The sequence below is a fragment of the Bos grunniens genome, chromosome 13, assembly GCF_055505025.1.
Source record: "Bos grunniens cultivar Pamir isolate PY7600 chromosome 13, Bosgru_T2T1.0, whole genome shotgun sequence".
In the NCBI taxonomy this organism is placed as follows: domain Eukaryota; kingdom Metazoa; phylum Chordata; class Mammalia; order Artiodactyla; family Bovidae; genus Bos; species Bos grunniens.
In genome coordinates this window covers 61391706-61418219 of record NC_141177.1, presented here as the reverse complement: position 1 = coordinate 61418219, position 26514 = coordinate 61391706, and the positions used below count along the sequence as shown (strand labels likewise).

Below are 26514 nucleotides of genomic sequence, written 5' to 3'. Positions count from 1 at the left end.
AAACTTCAGTCTGTGAATGACTGAAATGACAGAACTGAGCTGTGACATAATGTGGTTTGAATAGAAGTAGAATGCTTTGGATTAAAGAATATCTGCTATTTTGCTTCAGAATAATCTAGTCAACTCATTCCTACATTTACATTTGAATTTCAACTTGCATAGTTTTCTTCTCACATGTATTTCTAAATTTCAGCTATCAAAGCCAGAATAATCTCCCCAACTATAACCATAACCCAAACCACAAATACAAGCAGGTCTGTCACTGATGGGAAAGGAAATAATTTCTGCCCCAGATTAGAGAGTCTTTAATAATATTCTCAAGGCACAAAATCCACATTGCACGTATCTCTATCTACAGCCACATGCACACAGTCCTCCAAAATAAGACCAAAAAAAAAAAAAATGAAGGCATGCATATTGTGGATACGTATGTGGTTTCCTGACAAGAACTATACAATTTGGGGCAGTTATCTCATAAGATGAAAGCAAAAAAGAACTTAAGGACAGCAGGTAGATGGGGACACTGTTTCCATTTAGGTAAGTCATACCACCGAGACTAGCTATTGCACACAAATTATGCCATGACTGAAAAGCCATCTCACAGCAAATCCCAATTTTCCTCAGTGACCGCTACTGCTGATATTGTGTAAATCTACCTTACATAACAAGATTCATCATTATTCAAGTACAATGAAAGAAAATCTCATTACACTATTGAAGAAGCAATTCTGTAAATACTTATTGGATCAATATATGTAATATATTCTTAAAACTGAACTATGCATTTAGTTTATTCTAGCACCAATAAGATACTCTCAAGGAGCATCATCCATCCACGAGGACTTCCTGAATAGTTCCACATTAGGCTGCCTTAGTAACAAGCCACACTAAGTATCACATCTAGACACGTCTCAGTATTGATTACATTTGTGAACAAGCAGGCGTGTTTTTCGACCAGTGGAAGGGCATCTATGAAACTGACGCAATGCGCCTCTGATGTGGTTTGAAGACAGGGAGATGTGGAAAACTGGGTGTCAAGAGCCCAAGAGCCCAAGCTCTACATCCAAGGTGAGTGGTGGGGGCCAGAGAAATAGACAGGTATGAAAAGTCCCAGTCAGGTAGGAAGGTGAATAAAGGGTCACTGTGATCAAGGCGTACATTTATAAGCACACTGAGACAGGCTCTAGGAAAGTGCCTGACAGAACAGTAAATAAATTCAGAGTACAAAGGTCAGGTATATGGTGTAAGATAAAGATCAAGAACCAGAATGTCGGAGAAATGCAGCATAAACCGAGTGTTTAGGAGGAGGGCAGAGATCAGACAATAAGAAATAGGAAATCTGGTCACAAGAGAAGCAGCATATAACAAGGGGCCTGGATGGCAGGAGCCAATGAGAAAAATGAAGGCCAGAAACTCGATTCATCGCCCAGCTGTATCAGCCTGTGGACATTTTAAGTAGTTCCTGTAAAGTCACGATCCAACCCCTATGACCTACTAGCTTGGGGCTTGGGGCGGGAGGATGTGGGCACCTGGATGAAATAGGAAGTTGGGGGAGAACAAGGAAATTTGTGACTACAAAGATAAGATTACAACTTGATTGTTTTATGTGTAAGACAGAAATGTAAATATATATGTACACTCAATCTGTTATCCAACTTGGACCTCAATTTTGATCTATATAAAAACCAAAACTACCACTTCCCATCTTCATTGCTAATGTTTAACAATACTTAATAATAGATAATAACAAAATACTAAACAGAAAGCAAGAAAGCAAGAATGCCCAGTCTCTCCTATACGTGTAGCCATTTACGATTTATAAAGCTCTTTCAAAGCTTACTCATTTGACACAGATGCTATAGCCACATTTATATCCTTGATGATCAAACCTTCTCTTTTTCCCAATCAACTTAGCTTCACAGGAAATATATTTTTAAAGTTTTATTGTTTGCTACTTCAAGTGTCAGATGGTTCTCCTTCATACACATATGGAATCCTTTGATTTAATTTTGGCAAATCAATGAAAGACACATGTGTATCTTGGAACAAGTGTTATTCATTAGTATTTGATCCTTTCCCCAACTTCACACTCAGAAAAGGAAACTTATGACGTTTCTTTCATTCCAAGTCTATTGATACTAGGAATATGAGTCTCTCTAAGGAATTCAAATTCAGTCAGAGCCCTGAACCTTTTTCTTGGGGGAGCAACAGAACTAAAGAAGAGTTTCTAACAATCTACATTGTGTGCTTTTTTCCCAGGCTAGATCTACTGACTAAATGGCTAAATATAATTATGTAATGTTCTACTAACTGGATTTTATATTATAAAGGAATCATTTGTTTTCCTATAGATTCGTTTCACCATAGAAATTCAGTATTTCAATCAACTCCTTAAACCTTTCTAAACTTAAAGTGAAAGTGAAAGTGTTAGTCGCTCAGTCATGTCCAACTGTTTGTGACCCCATGGACCGTAGCCCACCAGGCCCTTTGTGACCCCATGGACTGTAGCCTGCCAGGTTTCTCTGTCCATAGAATTCTCCAGGCAAGTGGGTAACTATTCCCTCCTCCAGGGATCTTCCCAACCCAACGATCAAACACTGGTCTCCCATACTCAGGCAGATTCTTTACCATCTGAGCCACCAAAGAAGCCCTAAACTTAAATGAAGATATTAAACCATCACTTTTTTGACAGATTCTAGCAGACATCTCAAAACCGGATGGGAAACAACACTCAAATACACAGAAGGGAAATAATATGACTGGGATTCTCTTATTGAATGTACTTTATTTACAGAAGTCAGGCTGGGAAGGATTGCATTTTTTTTCAGGGGATTAAGGGTTGTCAATCAGTAATCACAAAACTGAATTAGTGGCAAAAATAGAAATACTGGAAAGCTTATTTTAAATGAAGGCAAAGAGTTTAAAATCCAGAGTGTATTTTCTTGTAGGCTGTTCTGGTTATCTAATTTTAAAAATGCTCATCACTGAAAATCAATAACATGAACTTGGGACAGAAAACCATCTATAAATCATAAGACAGAACTCTTCAGTGGGAAAAGAGAATCAACAGAAAAATTAATGTGACTACTGGGCAAAGTATTGTGACTTTATGGACACTATTCATATTAAAAGATATTTAGAAACACTGCTGATTGGATACATACCCATCCCTTTCAAAATACACTAGCAGTTTATTATTGTGCCTGCGTTTAACATTTCTATTCCCCGTTTCATAGTAAATTGAGCTCTCCGTGATGTCTATTGTCTTTTAGGAACTTAAGGCAGGTCCTAGTGGTCTTCACTGAGCCTAGGAAAGCGATGACTTGTTCAAGCTCTTCACCGGAGCGAGCGCTCCTGGTCCTGTGCCGGGCACCGGAAGGAAAGCCACATGGGCCATTCAATTCTCTGACTCCATGTATTTCACGATTGAACAAGAAGCTAGAGTACACCGAGAGAGGAGCCATTAAAGGCATGGATTTCAGAATTCTGATGGGCACTTCTACTCTACTGAGTCCCTGCTGAGAACAGACGTCCTCAATAAACAAAACACTGAGAGAAAAGTATTTATCTGAGAATGGAAGTGTTAATGTAGGAATAATTTACTGATGTCTTGGTTTTGAAAGGTCATTAGCTGACTCAGGTATTGTAATAAACATAGGTCTCAATGTTACATTCTGGTAATACATTCTACACGACTTCTTTTTAAAAAATTATAACCAGGATTATTATTGCACTGCTACATTCAAGTCAAATTAACTTTAATTAACACTAATAAAGACTAATGCCAAGTTTTAGAGATTTAACACATGCAGCAAAGCTGTTTCTTTAAATTTCAGATCAAATTTAAGTAGAATATATTTTTTTATTCTACAATATACATGAGTGTCTAATATGAGGTCTACATTGCACCTACAGTTTACAGTACTGTATTACACACTTTAAAATATTTTACAAGGGTAGTTCTCATGTTAAGTGTTCTTATCACAGACACAAATGTATACACCAAAGAACACAAGGAAATTTTTAGAGGTGGTATACATGTTCATCACCTTAATGTAGTGACCGTATCACAGGCATATGTGCATGTCTGAACTCATCAGCATTTATAGATTATATAGGTGCAAAATTTATATGTCAAGTATGCCTCAATATGGAGAAGGCAATGGCAACCCAATCCAGAACTCTTGCCTGGAAAATCCCATGGACAGAAGAACCTGGTGGGCTGCAGTCCATGGGGTGGCTAAGAGTCGGACACGACTGAGCGACTTCCTTTTCACTTTTCACTTTCATGCATTGGAGAAGGAAATGGCAACCCACTCCAGTGTTCTTGCCTGGAGAATCCCAGGGACGGGGGAACCTGGTGGGCTGTCGTCTATGGGGTCACAAAGAGTCGGACACGACTGAAGCGACTTAGCAGCAGCAGCAGAGCTTAAAAAGAATTATAGAGAAAAATAAAGCAAAGCAAAGGGAGAGTTATGAGTGTGTGGGGGTTGAGAGATTTCAAGGTAGAGTGATCAAGGAAACCCTTTCTGATTTGTTGTTGCTGTTGTTCAGTCACTAAGTCATGTCCAACTCTGCGACCTCATGGACTGCAGCATGCCAGGATTTCCTGCCCTTCACTATCTCCTGGAGTTTGCTCAGACTCATGTCCATTGAGTTGGTGATACCATCCAACTATCTCATCCTCTGTCTCCCCCTTCTCCTTTCTGATTCGTTGACATTTAATCAAAGACCTGAAGGAAGTGAGCAAACCACAGAAATATCTGGGATAGACTGCTCCAGACAAAGGCATCAGAGATTACAAAGGCCCACATGAGAGAACACCTAACATCCATAGCCCAGAGGTCTGTGTGGCTGGAGCAGGTAGTCCAGGAGATGAACAGGGGGCAAGACCAAGGGCCAGACCATATGACACTTTGTAGACTGGATCTCGTTTTTTTACCGAGTGTGATTGAAGCCATTATATTATTTTGAACAAAGATGTAATGAGATTAAGTGCAAGTTTTTAAAGGTCACTGGCAGCCAAGTGGTGGCCAGCTCGAAAAAGTAAGAATGGAATTATAAAGACCAGGAGCCAATATCTGCACTCTCTAGGAGACAGAATGGTGATTCTCTTGGGCTGCAGTGGACATGGTGAGACGTGGCTGGATGAGACATAAACACATTCTGAGGACAGAGCTGACAGGCTTACAGATGGATCAGATGTGAAGTGTGAGAGGAAGAAAGGTAGTGGGGGGCGCCATGGTTTTTGCCTCAGTACTGAGGTGAAGTACTGTGTCATCAGCTGAGCTGGTGAACAAAGGCAAGAGCAGATGTTTGTTTGTTTTGTGGGGAAGATAGGAAATAAGATTTTGGTTCTAGACATAAGACTTAAGATGCCTAGTAAATATCCAGCTGTTGACTATTTCGTCTGGAGTCTGGGAGTCTTAGAGTAGGAAGGAAGGTGCTTAGGTTTTGGTGTTTCTGCTCTTCTACACAAATGACAAATGTCAACAGTAAGAGTACTTGTGATATTTGAAATAAAAATCCACCAGGCTGTCTCTACACCATTAATCCCTCCAGAAGACTGATAAGACCTTGTGGTCATTTGATGCCCAAAGAGTCAAGACTCTTGGTAAAATCTAGATTATTCAAAGCAAAATGGATGCTTAAGTGGATTAAACTTCCAAGGCAGACTCAGTGGCTTACCAGGCTAGGTAACTGGTCCTCTAAACAGCCTCTACGTCTCCTGCACAGTGAAGTCCAAGGAAACATGCAAAGAAACCGTATTCAATTATATTCAGCAGAACTCTGCCTCTGAAGAGACAGTGGCTCAGCAGCACCCAGTCTCTGGCTCTGGCTCATCCCTTAGATGCACAGCCCCCGGGCTTAACGTATGCCAAATACATTAAGTTTCCAATGTGCTATATTCTCTCTCACATGCTACATTCTCTGCCTAAAACACTTCTTTCCCATCAGTCAGCCTGGCTGATTCTAATTCTCCATCACAATGCCTTCCTGAGCACAAAGGGTTCGTGCATGTGGTTCACCCACCAAAAAGCAAGTTCACGGATGACCATAACTTTATCTTTTATATTTGTGTTTCCAGAATCTCACAAATATGGGAGATACTGGATAAATGTTTGGTTAATGGACAAATGGAATTATGGGTGTTTAACCAGGGCCGCTGGCTATCTAGTTGGTGCACTGCCCTCTTGGCACGTCTACAGACCATATCCTGAGAATTCCAGAAGGTATTGAAGCATCTCTTGCAACATAACCTCTTTTGAGGACATATTATATGGAATGGAATGCTATAAAGCACAGCCTAGCTGGGACTGTCCCAGAATTCTGAAACTTGTTTTCCATCACTTAAGGCAGGACGAGGATTCTGGTCCAATAAGCTCCTTCCAGAGCAAAATGGAAAAGTTCACAAGGCTGAGACATTGAGGAGGTCGGCTTTGAAAAGTGCATCTGCTTTTCCTCCCCATCACACTCCCATCCCCTTTATGCTCCAGAGGAAAATAGAAACACATAAAATGCCTGAAGCAAAACTGAACTAGAAGAGTAAACACGGGGTGAGACGGCAAACACATAAAAATATAAGTAATACAAAACACTGTGAATTAAAAGAAACCAAAGAGATACAAAGCAGTACCAGAAGGCAAATACATGTTGCCGGCAAGTGACCTACAGACAAACACACAGATCAAAGAAAACCTTGCAGTGAAATAAGCAGAAATCATCAGGATTATTCCCACTCAAGGAAATGTGTGTCAAATGAAATAAGTTAACCTAATCTAGTACCACAGGGCAATAAAGATAATTTCAAATAATACCATTCAAGAATCAAAACAAAATTAGATGACATTTAAATAAAAGCCTCCTTTATTGAAGCAAGGCAACACAGTAGAGATGGAAAATGCAAGCCCCTTGGTAACGTAATATCTTAGAAAGTAGACCTAAAACTAAAGAAAGCCCAAAATAATCTCATAAGAAAATGAAAATATTCAGCAATCAAAGCAAGATGGGAAAATATCATGAGAAGCGCATAACTACAACAATGATAAAAATGCAAAGGAGAAGGCTTCTATGTTAATGCTCATGAAAACCAAATGTGAATGATGAAAACATTGTACTTCTGCCTCAAGGAAATGAGCTGATTGTTTAACCCTTTGTCCTAACAACCTAAATTTCCTGTAACTCAGAAAAAGGACCCCGAAACTATAATTCTCATAACTGTCCAGTCATTCAATACACAAAGTAAAGCAGGTCACCTTCAGGACATAAACACATTCTCATACATAAAAAAGAAGAGAAAGAAGAAAACAAGAGTTTATTTCAATTATGGCACTTGGCTTAGGAAATGTAAAACATCTTAGAAAAGCTACTTGTTACAGAAGTGGAATCTGAGCCGGGTAAGATCGGGTGACCTCCCGAGACCCCAGACCGAGCAGTGCGAGAGTGGGATGAAGCCTCCTGCCCCTGCGCACCGTTCTGTCCACCACAGGACAAGCTACGATACACGCCATCTCGACAGCAGGGAGTCAGCCCAACATGAAAGGTCACCTTTCTGGGACTTCATTCTTTTTATCGTATGAAATTCTAACCTAAATGGAAAGAAATCAGTAAAATCTGGAATAAAGAAAAAGATGGCATCTCTAAATACAAACATTCTCTTTTTTCTCCATCTTACCAATAATAAGCATTGTTCTAAAGTCCCTTCCAATTTTCAGAATAGTATTTAAACAAATGTATGTGTTTAACTGAGGACACTAAAGGTTTTCATCAAACTGCTGTCATCACCATGAAAGTTACCTCCTTCTACAGACTCACTCAGCACCTCCTGACCAGGGCTCAGCACAGCATGCATTTCAAAGGGGACCCCAAATTTCAAAGCAACCAGGACCTCATGGATACTACTTCTTTGCCTCCCCACCAGAAAAGAAACTATCCTGGAGTGTTTCCACTTTCGGGTTTTTTTCTCTCTTTCAGCTATGCTTTAATGTCATTGAAACATATCAAAACAAAAACGGAAGGCTTTTCTTGAAGCCCTTGCATAACAGATTTTCATACTTTTTTTAAAACTTACATATATTTATATATGCAGTTCTAATTTTTCAGATATTAATATTTTGTACACCTAAAATTAATACAATTTTATACATCAATTATATCTCAATTTGTTTTAAAAATGGAGTGGAATGTGTGGGAAAAAAATATTAATTTGACCATTTCATTTATTCACCAAATATTTGCTGAGTGCTTATTCTAAGAGCTGGAGACAGAGTAATCATAGTAAACAAAACAGCCAATATCCCAGCCCTGGGTTCGATCCCTGGGTTGGGAAGATCCCCTGAAGAAGGAAAAGCTACCCAGTGTTCTGGCCTGGAGAGTTTCATGGACTGTATAGTCCATGGGGTCGCAGAGTCAGACACGACTGAGCGACTTCCACTTTCACTATGGGCATCTATCCTAGTTAGGAGAGACAGACAAACACATAAACAAATAAATATATATCTCAGGTGATGTCAAGTGCTATGAATAAAGAGCAAAGAGTAAAGGGCCAGACAGAACGGGAAGCAGTGCTGTTTTATATCTGGTAGTTAGAGAGGGTCTCTCTGATCAAGTGATCCTGAGCAAAGATATGAAGAAAAATAGGTCTAGACAAGCAGATAGCTCAGGTGCAGTGGGAGGGAGAGTCCAAGCTGGGGGCACATGCAGGCGCAAAGGTGGGTAAAAAGCAGGGAGACTGGGATGGGGAGAGAGGATGAGTGAACCAAGAAAAGCAGGAAATGGTTTAGGGCCGCAGTCGGGGCGCAGGTCAGAAGAGGGCCCTGTAGGCAACGGCAAGGATTTGGGTTTTATTCAGAATGAAATGGTAGCAGAAAAATGATGTGATCTAACTGGTATTAGATTTATGTGTTTCCTAAAGAACCTCATCCTTAGGAATCATCCTTAGGAATGCTCAGTGAGCTTGCAACAATTCTTAAAGACTAAAAACTGCTGAGTTTGACAGTACAGTAACTCATGTCAGGACATGTAACTCATGTTCTGGAGATACAGTCCAAAGCACCCTGAAGTGTATGCTTGGAATTCTCAGTGGATGCTGGATCCTAAAATTTGAATGGGTGAAAACATGTCTGCAAAGCAAAGAGTGTGAACAGGAAAAAAAGTATGAAATTCCTGAAGGACCACAGAAAAGCAGGCTCAACAGAGAACAGCTGTTGCCAAAGCTGTGTGATGCATGTTACTCCTATTTTGGGGGAACCTTCAAACACCATCCAAAGGACAACCTTATTAAGCTTGTCACTGCCGGTGGGGGCCAGATCCTCATTAGAAAGCCTAAGCCAGACAGTGACGTGACTCAAACCATCAATACAGTCGCGTACCACGCCAAACCTGATTCTGATCAGCACTTCTGCACACAGTATATCATCTATGAGGACTTGTCTAATCATCGCCCAGAAAGGGTTCGGCAGGGCAGAGTCTGGATGGCTTCTTCCAGCTGGTTTATAGATTGTGTGATGTCCTTTGAGTTGCTCCCTCTTGACAACCGAACTCGCACAGTGTGATAACCTAGTGATTGCACTGTTTTCATCAGTCATATTTTTACAAATAGGTAGACTCATTCATCGGAGAAGGCGATGGCACCCCACTCCAGTACTCTTGCCTAGAAAATCCCATGGACAGAGGAGCCTGGTAGGCTGCAGTCCATGGGCTCACGAAGAGTTGGACATGACTGAGCAACTTACCTTTCACTTTTCACTGTCATGCATTGGAGAAGGAAATGGCAACCCACTCCAGTGTTCTTGCCTGGAGAATCCCAGGGATGGGGGAGCCTGGTGGGCTGCCGTCTATGGGGTCACACAGAGTTGGACATGACTGAAGCGACTTAGCAGCAAAGAGCCTCCAGCTGCCAGGTGGAGAACAGACCAAGGCAGAGAGAGGGCTGGTGGCTTGGGGTGGCAAGAACAGAAGCTGGAAACTCGTCTGGAAATTTCTGTGATGACTGGAGGCAGAGAGGGCAGCAGCTGAGATGGGGGAATGGTGGGGGCCCAGGGGAGGAGGTAGACCATGCAGTCAGATTCTGGATGTGTTCGTCCCAGGCAAGCTGGTAAGATCTGTTAATGGTTTGGATGTGGATGTGAGTAAAAGACAAGTGTGGAGGATGATTCCTAAGGATGTGAAGTTAGTATCTGGAAAGTTGCAGTCGCTACTTAGCAACCCAGGAGGCCTGGAAAAGCAGCAGAATGTTGTAGAGAAGGTGAGGAGGCATTTTTGGACTTATTAGGTTAGATATGTCACTGATTGTTTGAATACAGACATAAGGTACCAATCAGTAGACTATGATTTGCTTCACTTAAAATTAGAAGCATATTCTCAGGTATCCCCAAATCTTTTTGAATTAACCTAGATACACTGTGGGTAAGCCACTGTGCTAATGTTATAAAAACTTACTGGTACATCTACACTTTTGCTTCATCCCTCAATATCAACTTCCCAAAATTGGAAATGTCACCAAACACAAGCCTTTTATCAGGTGACAATGACAGGTTATAAACATCTCCAAGAAGTCAGCGTTTCTTACAAGGCATTATTTAAGTTGTGGAGACACTCCTTCCTGCCAAAAACCTTCCTGCACCACCTTTCATGGAGTCTGATGTTCCTCCACTTTAAAAAATAAACGTGATTATTCTCTCTTAACCATGTGTTGCTGCTGCTGCTAAGTCACTTCAGTAGTGTCTGACTCTGTGCAATGCCATAGATGGCAGATCACCAGGCTCCCCCATCCCTGTGTTACTCTTACTCAAATTCCATCTTAAATATAAGAACACTTACGTATACTTTCTTTCAATGGAGACATTTCTTATTCATTTTGGCACAGTGTAGGGTCTTCTTACTAGAAATAATTAGAAAGTAGTGGGCTTGAGAGGAGGAAGAGAAGATAAACCAACAACAGTGGGTTTTCGATGAGCCAACAGAATCGGAGACAAGTGCCAAACTCCTCCCTGGCATAGACGGAGCTGAGAAACCTGCAGGAGGGGGCTCAAACTCTCCTTATCTGCACGGATGAATCCAAGACCTGATCACAGACACAGGTGATTGACTTCCCATTTGTCTCCAGTGCAGCCTCCTCCTCTGGACTCTAACTGCCTGCTCAACGCCTCCATTTGAATGTCTCATTGATGCACCACTTCTGTGTTCTGTTCTGTCTCTGAGAAACATTATTTTCCCAAAACCCATTGGCATAGTTCACTTCCATTTAGCATTCACATCTCAGCTCAAATCTTCCTTCCCTGAGGAAGGCTCCCGTGACATCGAGGCCAGATGGAGTACCCCCTTGTGGCCCCCACATGCTCCCCTCCCAGCACTTACTCTGTTCATAATTATAGATTACTTGGGTAAGTATCTGCTCAATGTCAGGGTCCTCACCAGACTCCAAACCCCTTAGAGCAGATGCGTATCTCTGCTGCTCACTGCTATGTACACTGCCAGATCTGAGCTCTTGGCTGATGCACAAAAAGTGCTCAAACATTTGGTGATTAAATGAATGAATGCTGTGTTTGTGTGTTCAGACATGAAGTTAAAGGCTCCCCGATGAAGCAAAGACTCTAAGGTGCATCGCTTTTGGGAGAGACATCAGTTCTACTACGTTGAACTGAGAAAGTTAAATAAGGTTGATGGAAATTTGTTCTTGTATTTGCTTTGGGTTTTATTTATCTTACCAGGCATCAATATTATTCTGTACCTCTAGAGTCACAGAGGACATGGAAGGGAGAAATCAATAGCCCCAAGCCAAAAAAATAAAGTTACTGAATCCTTTGTTAGATAAGCAGACACTGAAAGAGGAGCTCTCACACATTTATCTTACCTACAAGAAAGAAACCCTAGTTCATAAACATTAGAAGCATAGAGGAAGGAGACTCTTAAAAACTTTCTACAAAGATCAAGCCAAAAAAAAAAGAAAAGTCAAACTCATAGAAACAGATAGCAGAACAGTAGTTGCCAGAGGCTGGGGGAAATAGGTAGAAATTGGTAAAAGGGTACACATTTTTAATACACAATGAATAAGGTACAAGAAGCTAAAGAATAACACAGTGACTATAGTTGATAACATTGTGCTGTATAAATGGAATTTGTTGACAGAGTAGAACTTAAGTGCTCTGGCCAAAGGAAAAAAAGAAGATATATTTGTGAGGTAATGGATATGTTAATTAACTAACTGGGGAGAATCCTTTCACAACATATCATATATCAAATCATCATGATGTACACTTAGAATATCTTACAATTTTATATGTCAACTATACCTCACTTTATCTGAAATTTAAAAAAGAAACATCTTTCTACCAAGCTAAGGCAAGTCTGAATGTACAATTTAAGATTATTGACTGCAATTGATTTTCTTCTCAAAGGGGTCTTTCCTATAAGTGCAAAAAATCAATTACTCAATTGCAAGAGATTTCATAGTTTCATCAGGTCCATAGTCACATTACTTTTCCCAAGATGTTAAACTCCTCCACTTCAAAATCTCCTGCCTTAGGGATTTCAGTGCTATGGCCTTTGGTTGTAATGGAAACTCAGTTTTCCTTTTGTTCTGTGTTCATTCCTCTCCCCCTCCCCACGGCACTCAAATGTGGCTGTACCTTAGTCATAACCTTTAATAACAGCTAGAGTAGTTTAACATCCAAAACAATTTCAACGACCGATTTCTAGACCTAAGCCATCAGCTTGGATCCAGAAAACAGAAGAATGTAAAGGACAAGGATAGTAATATAAGATACAAAGATTATTAACAATCAACAGTATTTTCCATTTTAAAAAAATCTCACATCCCAAGTACATACCCCATTTCTTTTTGGCAAGATCTAACTCTGTCTGCAACTGTATATGAATATTTAAACACATAAATTCATAGCACTCTCTTAGCCACTCAAATATAACCATAAGATTGATTTTCCTTAATGGAAATCAGATATGAACTCCACAGAACTCAAGTTTCCACTCTGGCTGTGTATATCCATCACATACAACTCCTGTGAAACAGATTCACGTAGCAGATCCCAAGACCCTGTTGTCATTAAAGATCCATTTTTAGTGAACACAGTGAGGAAAGATAGGAAAAACAAGCATGCAAAAAATGCATATTATTAGTTTTTAAAAAAGACTCAACTTTCTAAACATAATTTTAAATGTTCAAACATATCCATGCCATGTTTGTGCAAAAGTGAAGAATTTGTTAAAGACACACTTGGGATACATTAAAAGAGACTTCTGAGAGTGGTTAATGTTTGATACCTCCTTCATCAGATGGTCTTGTTACCTCACTGCAGCATGAAAAGCTACGGTAAATCTCGGATATTTCTGATTTGTCATCTCCCAGACCTGTACCAAAAGTACTGCTCGAGTAAGACCGAGACCGTTGTCTCCTATAAAGATTCGCCTTTTCTATATTGGAAGGAAAATATTCATATTTGTGATTAAGTGACTTGAAGAACAAACAAACCAAAATAATTACTTAAAAATTTAACAAGAAAGAAAAATAATCCCTCATTAAATTGCAACCCCAAAGCTCAGGTATTATAAATTCTAGCCATCTATTCCCTAACTTCAGCACATATTATCAACAACACAGATGACTTAATGATCATTCACACTCAGTTTGGTCTAAATCTTAAAGGAGAGATGAGGCATGGGAAGTTGACAAGAACTAAGAAAACACTGGCAAATTAGTAAATTTCTATCAAAAGTTTAGTTATTAATAGTTCTTTTCAAATATCACTAATGATACAGCATTTGTTGCCTTTTCTTTATTTTTAGAAAATTTGGATGACAATTTGGCTGATTATGTGGATCAAATTACTATAAAAATATTAGAATTTCTACTTTGCCTTGGACTTTCAATTTTGTTAATGTTAACAATTAAACTTGGAGTCACAATTGGGGGCAGAGAAGGACCTAAATGATAGATCTATTTATATATTTAAAAAAGTCCCATAACTGTCAAATCTTCAGTTTGCTAAATGCGGTCTGAAAGCCTACAAAGATCAACCCTTGCTATTGCTATACCCAAAAATCCAAACCATTTGGGTTTTACTTTTAATTATAAACATACAGTTGAAGTTAAAAGTCAAATAAACTTCCTATGTAAACTACAAATTTTGCATTTTATAAAAACTCAGAGATAAATTTTAAGGATACTTGAAAACCTATTTTAAGACATTCACGATGCTATGTAGAAAGTCTCTCCTCTGTTTTATATAAAAGTCTTCGAAGAATTCCTTAAAGAACTATATCTTTAAAATGTTGTGCTTTTCATAAAACAAATCTTTATGTTAGCAGTTTAGTGCAGTCCAAATAGCTGCATTTCAAAGCCCAGAGAACTTCTAAAATCATATTCACTAATAAAAAGGAAGTGTAAGTAAGCTCTAGACACCTTTAAAATAAACCTAGAACTAATCTAGGATATATTAAAAAGCTCTTTTGTAAGTTTTGTTTTCATAAATGATTAGTGGCATATTAAATAACACAGCAACTCTCTTGGTTTTTCGAAGCCCAAACTTGAAAATTTACATTACACAGAAGGCACAATGAACCTGCAGAGCTCACAGCAGCTTCACTTTGAGGACAAAAGCCATGTAAATGGGGAGGAACTCAAAACGTAAGCAGTACCAGAAAGCATATGTAGACTCCTAGACTGAATATTGTCTTCCAGGGGATCAATGTCGAAGATGGAGCCAGGATCTGTGCGCCAAACTTTGAGGTCTTTTACCAAAGGAAGAAATCAACAAATCAAGAATGAATTAAAAAAAAAAAAGTCAGCACCCAAGAGAGTCAAACAAAATCTGAAAAGGGGCATATCCAAAAAGCAAGCATGTAATATGTGCAAACCCACTGTGCAGCAGACTTCAGAGGAGAACGGAGGGATATTCACACTCACAGTGTGATTCACACTCACAGGATTTGCTAAAAAACCTTGCGATCAAATATAAGTTGTCTGGTTTATTCTTTGTTGACCTTCCACAGGGAGCCTGTGACTTATCACACATACACACCACACCACTCCCCACATCCCCAAACCCTCATCACTCATGCTCTCCACACACTGAAACAGGGAAAATGTTGGGTTAAAACTCCTGATTAAGGACATGCGAGTAATTTATAAGAGGCAACTAAAAGGTTTTTGTCTAAGAAAACAAAACAAAAATAAAAAAAATTATCTTCCTACAACAGAAGCAAATGTTGAACAAATTGAAAAAAATCAGTATCTTTCCTTTGCTTTCTTAGCTTTTAGTACAAACCTTGCTCACTCTGTCACCATTCAACACTATGTTCCTAAGATTTTCTCTGGATGACAAGAAAGAACAGAAGGTTGAGGCTCCTTTCTCTCTGATTTGTGAGACTTTCAGACAGCTCTACTCTCCCAGTTCAGAAATAATATTCAAAAAAATATAAGCTACTCACATGGTAGAAACCATCAGAATCTCTCAGGCATGTCTATTTGACGTCAAAGGACCTATATGTGTTACTTCTGTTCTGTTACCCATACAGACAATGTCTGCAGTACAATTATTGATCAGTACATAAGCTAAAAGTGAAAGTGAAAGATGCTCAGTTGTGTCCGACACTTTGCGACCCCATGGTCCGTCCATGGACTTCCCCAGGCAAGAATACTGGAGTGGGTAACCGTTCCCTTCTCCAGGGATCTTCCCAATCCAGGCATCGAAATCAGGTCTCCTGCATTGCAGGCAGATTCTTCATCATCTGAGCTACCAGGGAAGCCCACATAAGCTAAAGGGAAACAAAATAATTGCTTAATCTTCATTATCACCTATGTCTGATATTTGGGCTGCTGCTTTGCGTAGCAAGCAGGAACACTCAAGACCGGAAGGTTATTAAAGACAGAGAATGTCCAACTACAGAACGAATTTGCAACAACACCTGGCAAAGGCCATGAATTCCCTCCAACGTGGTGCAAACAACAACACTTCGCCTTTGGTCCACTTTCACCTGGGCACCATGTCATGCATTTGAGGAGGGGTCCGATGAATAAGGAAGTGAATTCCATTAATAAAAACAGGGAAAGCACCATCTTTTTGAGTGTGCAGACCTGCCAAGCAGGCCAGTCAGCTTACCAACAATGATTCCAGGTCTCCTGTCCATCTCCACGATGTGAGGATGGACACCTTTATAGGCGGCATCGCTGACGACCTGGGTGTTCCTTCTCACTCGCTCTGTCACAGGGTCATCCACAACAGGAGTAAAGCCCCTTCCCTTTGTCTTTTCAAAATCTTCATGATATTTCACCTGAAAGCGGGAAAAACCATAGTAACTCCACTGAAATTTCCTGAATGCTACACAGCTCACAAAATTTGAGTATAAAGTTACTATACCAGCTGCATCTAGATTATTTTCTACATAAATGTATTTTTTCCGGTTATTCCAAAAATAATTTGTGAAATTTCAGTTTCCTAGCATCAGAAATCAAGTGCTGATATTTTCACAATGCTTTCCATCATTGCAGTTAGCAGCTCTTTTAATATATAAGCTTGTATATAAGTAAGAAGTATTGAAAGATTTATTTTTCAAATCCTAGTTACTTTCTAAAATGTACTCACTTAGGGATAAGTTAATTTCCTATCTCTTAAACTTTAGTATGCAATAAAATGATAAGCTATTTCTATACTATTATTTAAGAAAGCAATATTATTTAAAATTCGATTAAGAGAGCAAGTTACATATAACTACATATATAATGTTTGTATATAGTTACAAAAACATATAACTACATATATAATGTTTGTATATAGTTACAAAAACATATACTTCAAAACACGTGTTTTTTGCATTCTGAAATTAGGTTAGGGTGATGGTTGTTTAACTCTGTAAATTATACTAGAAACTACTTTGTATACTTTAAATGGGTGAGCTTTATGGTATATAAAATATATCTCATGAGACTGTTTTTTAAAAAAATACATATTTTCATATTCTTTAAACATGTAAACACACCAAACTCCATCTTAATATTAATTGAAAAAAAAAGTCCAAGCAAGTATCTTCCATAAAAAGCATTTATAGTAGCAGTCACGTTAGAAATAAAAACACACCCCAAAAAATCACCGAGAAAAATTATTTTATTAGACTAAATATTTCCCGTACATTTCAGTAAGATTAGAAAGTTCCCCCCAAAGGATGGGCCCATGGGCCTTTCCATGCTTTGTTAGTTATCCAGATTAACGGTGAACAACGCCATCGGTATGGGCCCATGGGCCTTTCCATGCTTTGTTAGTTATCCAGATTAACGGTGAACAACGCCATCGGTGCACGGGGTGGTGCCACTCCTTAGTACGTTTTAGTCACGGATGGAGGACCTGTTGGACCCTACCATTGAAATACGATTTTGAGCTTCTTTGACATGTCTGAGACCAGGTGTATCTAAAATCAGACTTGGTCTACCTTTCATCTGTTTCTGGTCCTGGGTATATTTTACCTGCAAAGTAAATAACAGAGCATACTTCACAAAAAGACAACTATAATTTTAAAATTACCTAAGTTTTTCAAGCTTTCCAAATGAGTGAGGCATATACAACATATTCTGAATTACTTCCCAGGTAACTTATTTAGTGAATTGCATTTCCTTCTAGAATAATGAGCTAAAATTTTACTCTTGATGGTCTCCTTTAAAGGCTACAGCAAAGATGACCGAAATCTCTCTACAAACTGAATACAAATGTGTAAGTGACCAACATCCACTAACCATGAGTCTGTAAAAGTGGGAAATACTTTATCAATAGGGAAAATCCAAAACTAAATGGAACCTAAATTTCTTTTTCTGTTTCTCTATTTCCCCTTTTTCTGCCATAACACTGTGGAAGCATGCATAACACACATACCTCTATCAATATTTCCTTTTATTTGACCAGAGCAGATGGTAAGAATCATTAGGTATCCACCTTAGGTTCCCTCTAAACAGCCACAGCTTAAAGGTAATTTGTGTTGAATACAGTCAGCATCTCTGGGCAGAAATGCCACTAGAGAGCTGCACAGTTTAAAATCTAAATGCTGATTCCCAGGCATAAAGCTCTTTCTGACATCTGACTATCAGAACATTGCTTTTTTTGAGGCTGATTCTGTGTAAGATCAGGATACGGATTATTGCAGACATGAGGGGATATGTGCACTCAGAACAGAAGCCCTGGTATTTCCTGAGAGAAGGTATACTCCCCAAATAAGACCCTGACATGCAACACAGAACTTCAATGAGTAACCGATTTCTGTGTTAAATATATTTAAAGACTGTTTTTTCCTCTAAGTCCTTACTTTGGAGTAATAATTCATTTCTTATTTTGTTTTGCAGAGAGGACTTAACAATCAACATTCAATGGAATACATCTGTAAAATGATAATTGTTTAACTTATACATCAAAGACTACCACTTTCAAAGACACTGGCTAAAATAACATGACTCATTGTTTAAATGAACATAATTCAGTTTAAAATGAAACTTTAAATATAAGTGTTGGTCACATCTGGAAACATCAGTACGGTTCAGGACAATGTAAAGTTAGACAGTGGCGGCTTTCAGATGTCATCTGAAATAACACATGTACTTTCTGCATATCTTACAAAAGCTTCTTGGTCTGCAAATAAATAATAAAGAACATGTCCTTCATGATAGCACCAAGTGAATAAAACAACTTGCCGAACTAATATTTTCTTGATTCTTCTTTACTCTTTCCATTTCAGGAGTTACACTTAAAGCTGTAGCTCTTCCCATCTGAGATTTATAATAAACCTATCATTTTGGAAAACAAAAAACAGAGCACTGTGAATCAATTCAACTAAACAAGACCCTCATAGTACTTATTTTAAAGAGCTAAGCAAGGATAGGAAGCTGCGGGGGTGGGAAAAAAAAGGAGGCTAGCAGAGGGCTTTGTTGTTGTTTACTCACTAAGTCATGACCGGCACTTTGCGACCTGATCGACTGTAGCCCGCCAGGCTCCTCTGTCCATGGATTTTTTTTTCCAGGCAAGAATACTGGAGTGGGGTGCCATTTCCTTCTCCAGGGGACCTTCCCAGACCACAGATTGAAACGGTGTTTCTTGCATTGGGAGGCAGATTCTTTACCACTGACCCATCAGAGGTCTAGTCATATTTAAAACGCTTGCATCTTAAATCATTCTATTTTAATTCATCCTATGGCAGAGAATCACTGTGAATGTACTCATTATATGGGTGTACCGTCAGTAAGGCTATAATAAGCATTTCATCACAAAGGAGTAAGGTAAGAAATATCTTCACGGATGTTACTTTAAGATATTCTTACCCATATAGAAGGCTGCTGGACCATTATGGTTTCTTAGTAATTAACTGTGGCAGAATTTTGGCCATGATGCCTAAGCAGTAACCATGGTGATCCATAAGGCCAGCATGCTCCCCAGTGCTCCATCCCTCCTTCTCCAGAACCATGTTCCCTTTAGAGAGTAATGGAGTTACATCAACTGTGACTCTGAATACATCAGGAGAAGGTGAGTATCTACTTCTCCAAAATACAGTTGTCAGGGACAATGCCAAACAATAAACTGCCTTCCCTTTATAATCTGGCCAAAGGACTTTAAAGGTTTAAAGAATAAAAGATTTCTTTGTATCTAACAGATTTTCAAATTTCCTCTTCCAGAAAACACAATTTATTATTAATGACTTCAGAAAAAGGATTCTCTCAGGGACTTTCCTGGTGGTCTAATGCTTAAGACTCCACGCTTCCAATGCAGGGGGCATGGGTTTGATCCCTGTTTGGTGAACTAAGATCCCACATGCTGCATAATGCAACTGAAAAATAAAAGTAAGTTTTTTAAAAAATTTAAAAAGAAAATAAAAAAGTACTCTCTCAGCAAACTGCATCCATGGATTACATAACAGAAAGGAGTTAGAACAGGCCAAGAATTGGTGTCTGAGCAAAACTTGACAGCCCTGAACAAGTGCCCTGAAAATGGACCTGTTTCATATGACCTATTCAGCCAGGCACACTTCATAATTTTTTCCCAGCATCATCCAAAAATAAAGTGATGATAGCTATGAGTGGAAATGGGGTTGGACAGGCTACAGAACAAGAATACATTTATTAATTCATTTGGAGTAAAGGGAGTGGGAAAGCTTATTGTAGAGCCAAGATGCCAAAAACTGCCATGGCATCCCTTTGGAGAATCACTGAAACTGCAAGCACGAAGAGCAGATAAGAGGGATATACAATAACCTGCAGACAAAAATCACATTGCAGTCACTAGGAACTCTGAGCAGGGCGTGCCTGACTGGACCCACAATGCCTAACACCCTGAAAACTTTCCAGTAAATTGACAGTCAATTGAGAGCAGAGGCAATCAACTCAAGGTCATGAAAACTTTGTAAACACAATCCCTTCATTGGCATGTTGACAATACGTTTGCTTTCTTAAGAAAAAAGTGACTAAGATCACACATTGCTGAGGTTCTTCTGGTTTTCTTTCACTCTCTTCAGCTCTGGTGGATCAGAAATTGCAGTCGCCTGTTTAATCTCTCCTCTGTATTTTACCTGTGGAGGATTAATATGAATTTTAATAAATAGCAGAATGGTCTCCAACCAAATATCAACAGAGGATAAGCCTCAAAATTAACCCTATTTTTTACATAATTTTTCCCACAGTAGGTGTGTGTCAGCCTTTCAGTTCAAATCTACATCTGGCTTTGGATTCTTCTGACTTGGCAAGCACCAAGTGCTGGTTGTACTTCTTAAAAATGATTTTTAATAAACATTTCTGTGTTCAATACCAAAACCAATTGCAAAGACCACGACTAAATGTAATAGAAATAGAAGGGGAAGACACTGTAATGAAATCATTATAAGGGATATCCTTGCCGGTTCAGTAGTTAAGACACCATGGTGTCCGGTGGCCACATGTTAGTTCCCTGGCCAGGGAACTAAGATCCTGCATGCTGTGCGTGGACAGAAAATAGGGAGAAAAAAAAATTAAAACTAAAAAAAAAAAAAAAATCATTAAAAGAGAACTATAGTGAAGTAGTCATGGCAGCCTGGGAAGGCCATTTACTCCTATTCTGATCCTGGAGCCTCCATCTTCAAAAGAAGCCTAAGACCCCTCACTCATACCACTATCAGGGAAACTGTAAGGATAAAGCAGTATTCAGCCTGATTTCCTCCTCCATCTGGGAGAAGTCACTCTTAAATTTTAAAGTGTCTCAAAATTATCTGGTTCAGAAGAAGAAGGTTATTGTTTATAACGGTAAAAATTCCATAAAATGGTCCAAAAAATGGGAAAAATAACCATTAGGGGACACATTTGAAAGAGATTTCTGAATTCAGGGAGGCCTGGGTTCAAATCCCAGCCCTGCTGTCACAAACCATGGGTTCTTGCATGTCCTCTGACTTCTCAAGACTCAGTTTCCCACACCTACAAACCAGAGCAATAAATCAGGCCTACCCCACCGAATCACATAACGCATTTAGCACAGGGTCCACAGCCGGGGGACCTCATGATTATTAACTACCCTTGCTTTACTAGCAACAGATCACTGAATGATTGATGTTTTCTGTTTTATTTATAAGGTTCCCTGCCAGGACATTACGTCTCAGAACCCCAGTCAATTCAGGTCTTCCTTAGCCTTATGCCAATAGACAACTTTCTCTTTTCTCAGACTGACAACATACCCACTATGCTGCTCTCCAGCTCTTTAGATTTGGATGTAGTTTCAGAGATTTACCATCTAAACTATGAGGCCCATGAAGATAGGAAGGGGTCTTATCTATCTCTGTGTACCAGTGACCAGGATAATGCCTGCCACATTGCTTAATGAAGAGTTCTTCAATAGGGACTTCCCTGGTGGTTGAATGGTTGGAACTCTGCCTTCCAATGCAGGGGGTACAGGTTCAATCCCTAGTCAGGGAGCTAGGATCCCATATGCCTCACAGCCAACCAACCAGAACATAAAACAGAAGCAATATTGTAACAAATTCAATAAAGACTTTGAAAAACGGTCCACATAAAAAAATATTTTAAAAAAAGATTTCTTGAATAAATAAGCATGGCCGAATAGTAGCAAAGCAGTTCCCAACTTCCTGGACTCTCTCTCACAAGGGTGCCACAGTCCACACACCTCAGTATGGGATAGTAGAAAAGAAGTGACCAAGATGTAGAGTGTCTAATGCTTTTCAGAAAGCATGGTAAAGAATAAAAATAGCTAATGTTTGGTAAAATATAAGAGCAAAACAGAAACAACTTGCCGTGCTCAGCTGCTCCTGGTTTCTCCTCACTCTCTCTATCTCGGGCGTCATGCTCACAGGAGTTGCTCTGTCACACGGCTCTTTGTACCTGAGCTGGGAGACAAACGCAAGATGGTGTGAGGTTACCGGAAGGAAGAGTGAGCTAACACAGCAACTGGTGAAAAGAAACGTCATACAGCACTCATTAGCTGACATCTTTGCTAGGATTTTACAGCGAAAGATGCTTTGCTAATAGATGTCATCATCACAGTGATCCTGGAACTAAGCTTTTCCTTGCCCAAATGTTTTGAATTATACCTGGGGTTGTTTTTCTTCAAACTGTATTATTTCTTGGTGGCCTCTCTGAGTTTGATCCTATCGGTAATGATAAATGACCACTTCTGTGAGTTCATTTCTTCACAGTACTAAAATGACATTACCAAATGACCATTTTATATTTACATTTAAAAATAAAAATTCTGGATTCATCACTAGAAAGAAGGGTTATGCCAGTCCTATGCCTTCACCTCAATGATCGGTTGTCACTATAAAAAGAAACCCTGAACCTCCTTCTTCACCAAGTTCTAACATTGGAAAGCCATGCTCTGACCAGCATCGTGGAGATATTTCTTTTTAAAAAAACATTTATTTATTCATTTGACTGCACCAAGTCTTGGTTGTTGCAAATGGAATCTTTAGTTTCATCAAGTATGAATTTAGTTTTCTGACCAGAGATGGAACCCTGGCCCCGTGCAGTGGGAAAGTGGAGCCTTAGCCACTGGCTCACCAGGGAAGTCCCATCATGGAGATACTTCTGACCTACTGCCGGAGTAGGGGATCAGAGTCCAACATTTGTGGTCAGCTTTCCCAGTAATTCCACCACATTCCAGGAAATAAATGAGGATTCAACACAGGGAGATAGAAAGCATGTCCACCAAATGAATTTCTGACAGGTAAAAGGAAAACTAGAGGTTACAATTCCATTATGAAGAACTCCACAGGGACAGTCTTAATGAGTTTTTGGAGCTTAAACTTAGTGTGAAGGAATTTTTTCTTTTTTTTTTGCAAGATATCACAAGGCCTGCAGATAAAATGGACTTGAGATGTACATCCTCAGAAGTGCATGTGCAAGTGAACAGATATCTGATAAGCCTGGAAAATAAATGACAAAGGGTCAGGCTCTTGCCGTGCGACTTCTTTCTCTGTACCATGGCACGCAGTTTGAGAGTTTAGGCAGATTCTGTGTCGGATAATTGCCTAAAGTGAGGAAAGGTCCAAAGTAATCTTTGTTGATGGCAGGATACAAAGAAAGATGACTCTGGGTAGAGTTCAGAGGAGAAACATTTGCGGAACAGCATCACTGATGTAGAGAAATTGTTGCAGCCGATTTCTAGTGGATGTCAGTTTGGGGGCATAAATTTGATATGGAGACGCTTCATGTATTGCATTCACCCACTCACAAACATGCTGAGTGCTTTACAGGCAATATCTCACTTAATATTCTAGTCCCTGTTTTAAAGATGAGGAGAATGAGGCTTGGAAAGGTTGGTGGCTTAGGAAGGATATTCAGCAAGTAAGGTCTGGATCTAGGATCAAACCAACAGTCCAGAGCCCACATTGTTCTCCACTCCAGAGTTATTCAAATTTCAATCATGTATACACCACTTACCATAAGACATGCAAGGTATCACCTGAGCTGTGATTTCTAGTATTTTTTACTGAGCTGTGATTTCTAGTATTTTTTACTGAGCTGTGATTTCTAGTATTTTTTAATTAAATTAACTCCTTATTTTCAAATAGTTATTTAAGGGAGAGTTATGCGTCTATGATAAATTGGAAACTAGTAAACTTTTATTTAATTTTTGGAGGATAATTGCTTTACAAGGTTGTGTTGGTTTCTGCTGTGCAACAGTATGCATCATCTACATGTAACATATATCCCCTCCCTCTGAAGCCTCCCTCCCAATCCTCATCCCACACTTCTAGCTCATCACTGAGCTGAGCTTCCTGTGCAACTCTTCTTTCACAAAAAGGGACCTATTATGACAGTCTCTAGGTCACACTGAGTGAAGCCAGTTGGAGAAAGACAAATATCATATGATATCACTTATAAGTGGAATATAAAAAATGGCACAAATAAACCTATTTACAAAAGAGAAATAGAATCACGGATGTAGAAGACAAACTTATAGTTACCAAAGGTGGGGGGAAGGATAAATTGAGAGATTGTGAATGGCATATACATACTACTATATATAAAATAGATAACTAATAAGCACCTATTGCATAGCACAGGGAACTCTACTCAATTCTCTGTAAGGACCCATATGGGGAAAGAATCTGAAAAAGAGTGGGTATATGTATAACTGATATACTTTGTTGTACAGCAGAAGTAAGTCAACTTTACTCCTATAACATTAACATTTTTTTAAAAAAGAACACATTTACGCAATTTAACTCATAAGTCAAGGTCTGAGCATAGGCAGGCCATCTGAACCAGGCACAATGGCACTGCCGGCAGCCTCCTCATGGCCTGAATTATGCTTTCTCTCTCCACCATCTCTCTCCTGCCATCCTCTACCCCAAGGACTCATCACACTAAACTTTCCCCTCTTTGAACAGATCTCAGATCATGAACACATTCAGTTTGCACTGCCAGGAGGGCCCTTCCTCATGAAATCCATCCCAAACTTTTATTAATTCTTTAAAAGCTAGCTCAAATGTTACTCTTTCCAAAGGTTTTCCTCTCTCTCACTAACATAGCCTTTCTTCTCTGCATTTCCCCAGCACTTTGAATATAGAGTTATTATTTCACATTAAATGAGATATTGCATGTAAAGAACCCCCAAAGGTAGGAAGCACTCAACAGATATTAATTATTTTAGAGCACTTAATGCACAATCTTTATTTATCCCCACAACTGTTTCTCCTAGAGACCTTGAGAATACACACAGCCTCTAACCTTAAGGTGTATCTCACTCATCTTTGAATGCCCCAAGAACAAGAACAGAGTAGGCATTCAACACAATGTTCTTTAATAAGCAAACGCGCATGCTTGATGTAATGCTAGCCCAACACAAAGATGTGTGAACTCTTATCTCCATCTTTCAGGAACTGGCCTTCCTACAATGGTATTCATTCTAATTCATTCTACTGTGCAAGTGCCATGCCCACAGAAAACAATACTTAAAGAAACATGATCACACATTGCTGATGTTCTTCTGGTTTTCTTTAACTCTCTTGAGTTCTGGTGGATCTGAAATGGCTGTTGCATGTTTCACCTCTTCTTTGTATTTTACCTGCATGATTTATTAAAAAAAAAAAAGTGAATCTTATTCAACATAAGTTTTAAAAAATAGTTAAGAATTCTTCATTTTTAACTATTACATAGCCTATTTTTTAATTCCAATATTAATTTTCCTTCAATGACAACACACATTTTTATTTCATCTGGTGCTTTCAGGATTCCTTTATCTTAAAGTACAAACAAACCCATATCTATTCACCTATCCATCACTGCAGAGTTTTTTTAACTAAAATAAGCATATACTGCTTATAAAAATAAATTTTATCATCAGGCAGATGTACCAAAAATTTTGGAAATTATCTTAATAATTCATTATTTTTCTATAATAAAAGCAATTTCTATTTATTATTTGTGTACTTAGCATGTCTTTAAAGGCAAGAGTCAAACTGAGTTAGCTACTAAGTCTTGAAAACACTGCTTATCTGACTGAGAGTACACAAATAATCTAGAATAAGAAAAAAAAAATAAAAGAAGAGAAAGAGGAAAGTGGGAGGAAATATGTACAAGCAGATGCCATTGAGTGCTGATCACTATAGAAGGGCCAGTAGCAGAAAGTCAGGAAGTGTCTTCTACCACACAGTCATGTTATGTGAAGCCTGCCTATATCCTGGCATTCACAACAGTCAAAAGCTCCTCAGTCTAGTCTACTTAGAGGAAGATCAACCAGATAAATGACAACACTGGCACACAGTTATGCCCAGGACAAGCCCTTTAAACTTTATAAAATGATTAGTGATGCTATCATATCACATGGTATTTTAATATGTCTAAAATGCACAGATTGTAACTGAGATAAAGGACACGTATATACATATAAATATGGACATATCAGCTAGACTTAAGTGCCATATGTTGAAATTTAGCAAAGACTTAGATCTACGCAAAAGACGTTTTAGAAATCACTTGGTAATGTTTAAAATGATTAAGGCTGAAATTCATGCTGAGTCATGAAGAAAGTGAAAGTGAATTCA

The 26514-nt window shown here is 39.0% G+C and overlaps 1 protein-coding gene and 1 pseudogene across 10 annotated transcripts in view; one reads left to right on the top strand and one right to left on the bottom strand.

Annotated features, from left to right (window-relative positions):
* The window catches only part of NEBL (nebulette), a 378828-nt gene that overhangs the window by 19919 nt on the left and 332395 nt on the right, over positions 1-26514 (bottom strand). For 6 of the 10 annotated variants that reach the window (XM_086334538.1, XM_086334536.1, XM_086334537.1 and 3 more), the window contains 8 exons: positions 25443-25535; positions 22258-22350; positions 20461-20553; positions 18689-18781; positions 17372-17476; positions 16119-16290; positions 14656-14748; positions 13282-13431 (listed from right to left, as the gene is read on the bottom strand). In XM_086334538.1, the coding sequence (XP_086190664.1) occupies positions 13282-13431; positions 14656-14748; positions 16119-16290; positions 17372-17476; positions 18689-18781; positions 20461-20553; positions 22258-22350; positions 25443-25535 (892 nt within the window). The other 4 variants (XM_086334539.1, XM_086334543.1, XM_086334545.1 and 1 more) reach the window with 4 other exon arrangements.
* On the top strand, positions 8944-9597 carry LOC147361091 (BRCA1-associated RING domain protein 1 pseudogene; annotated as a pseudogene).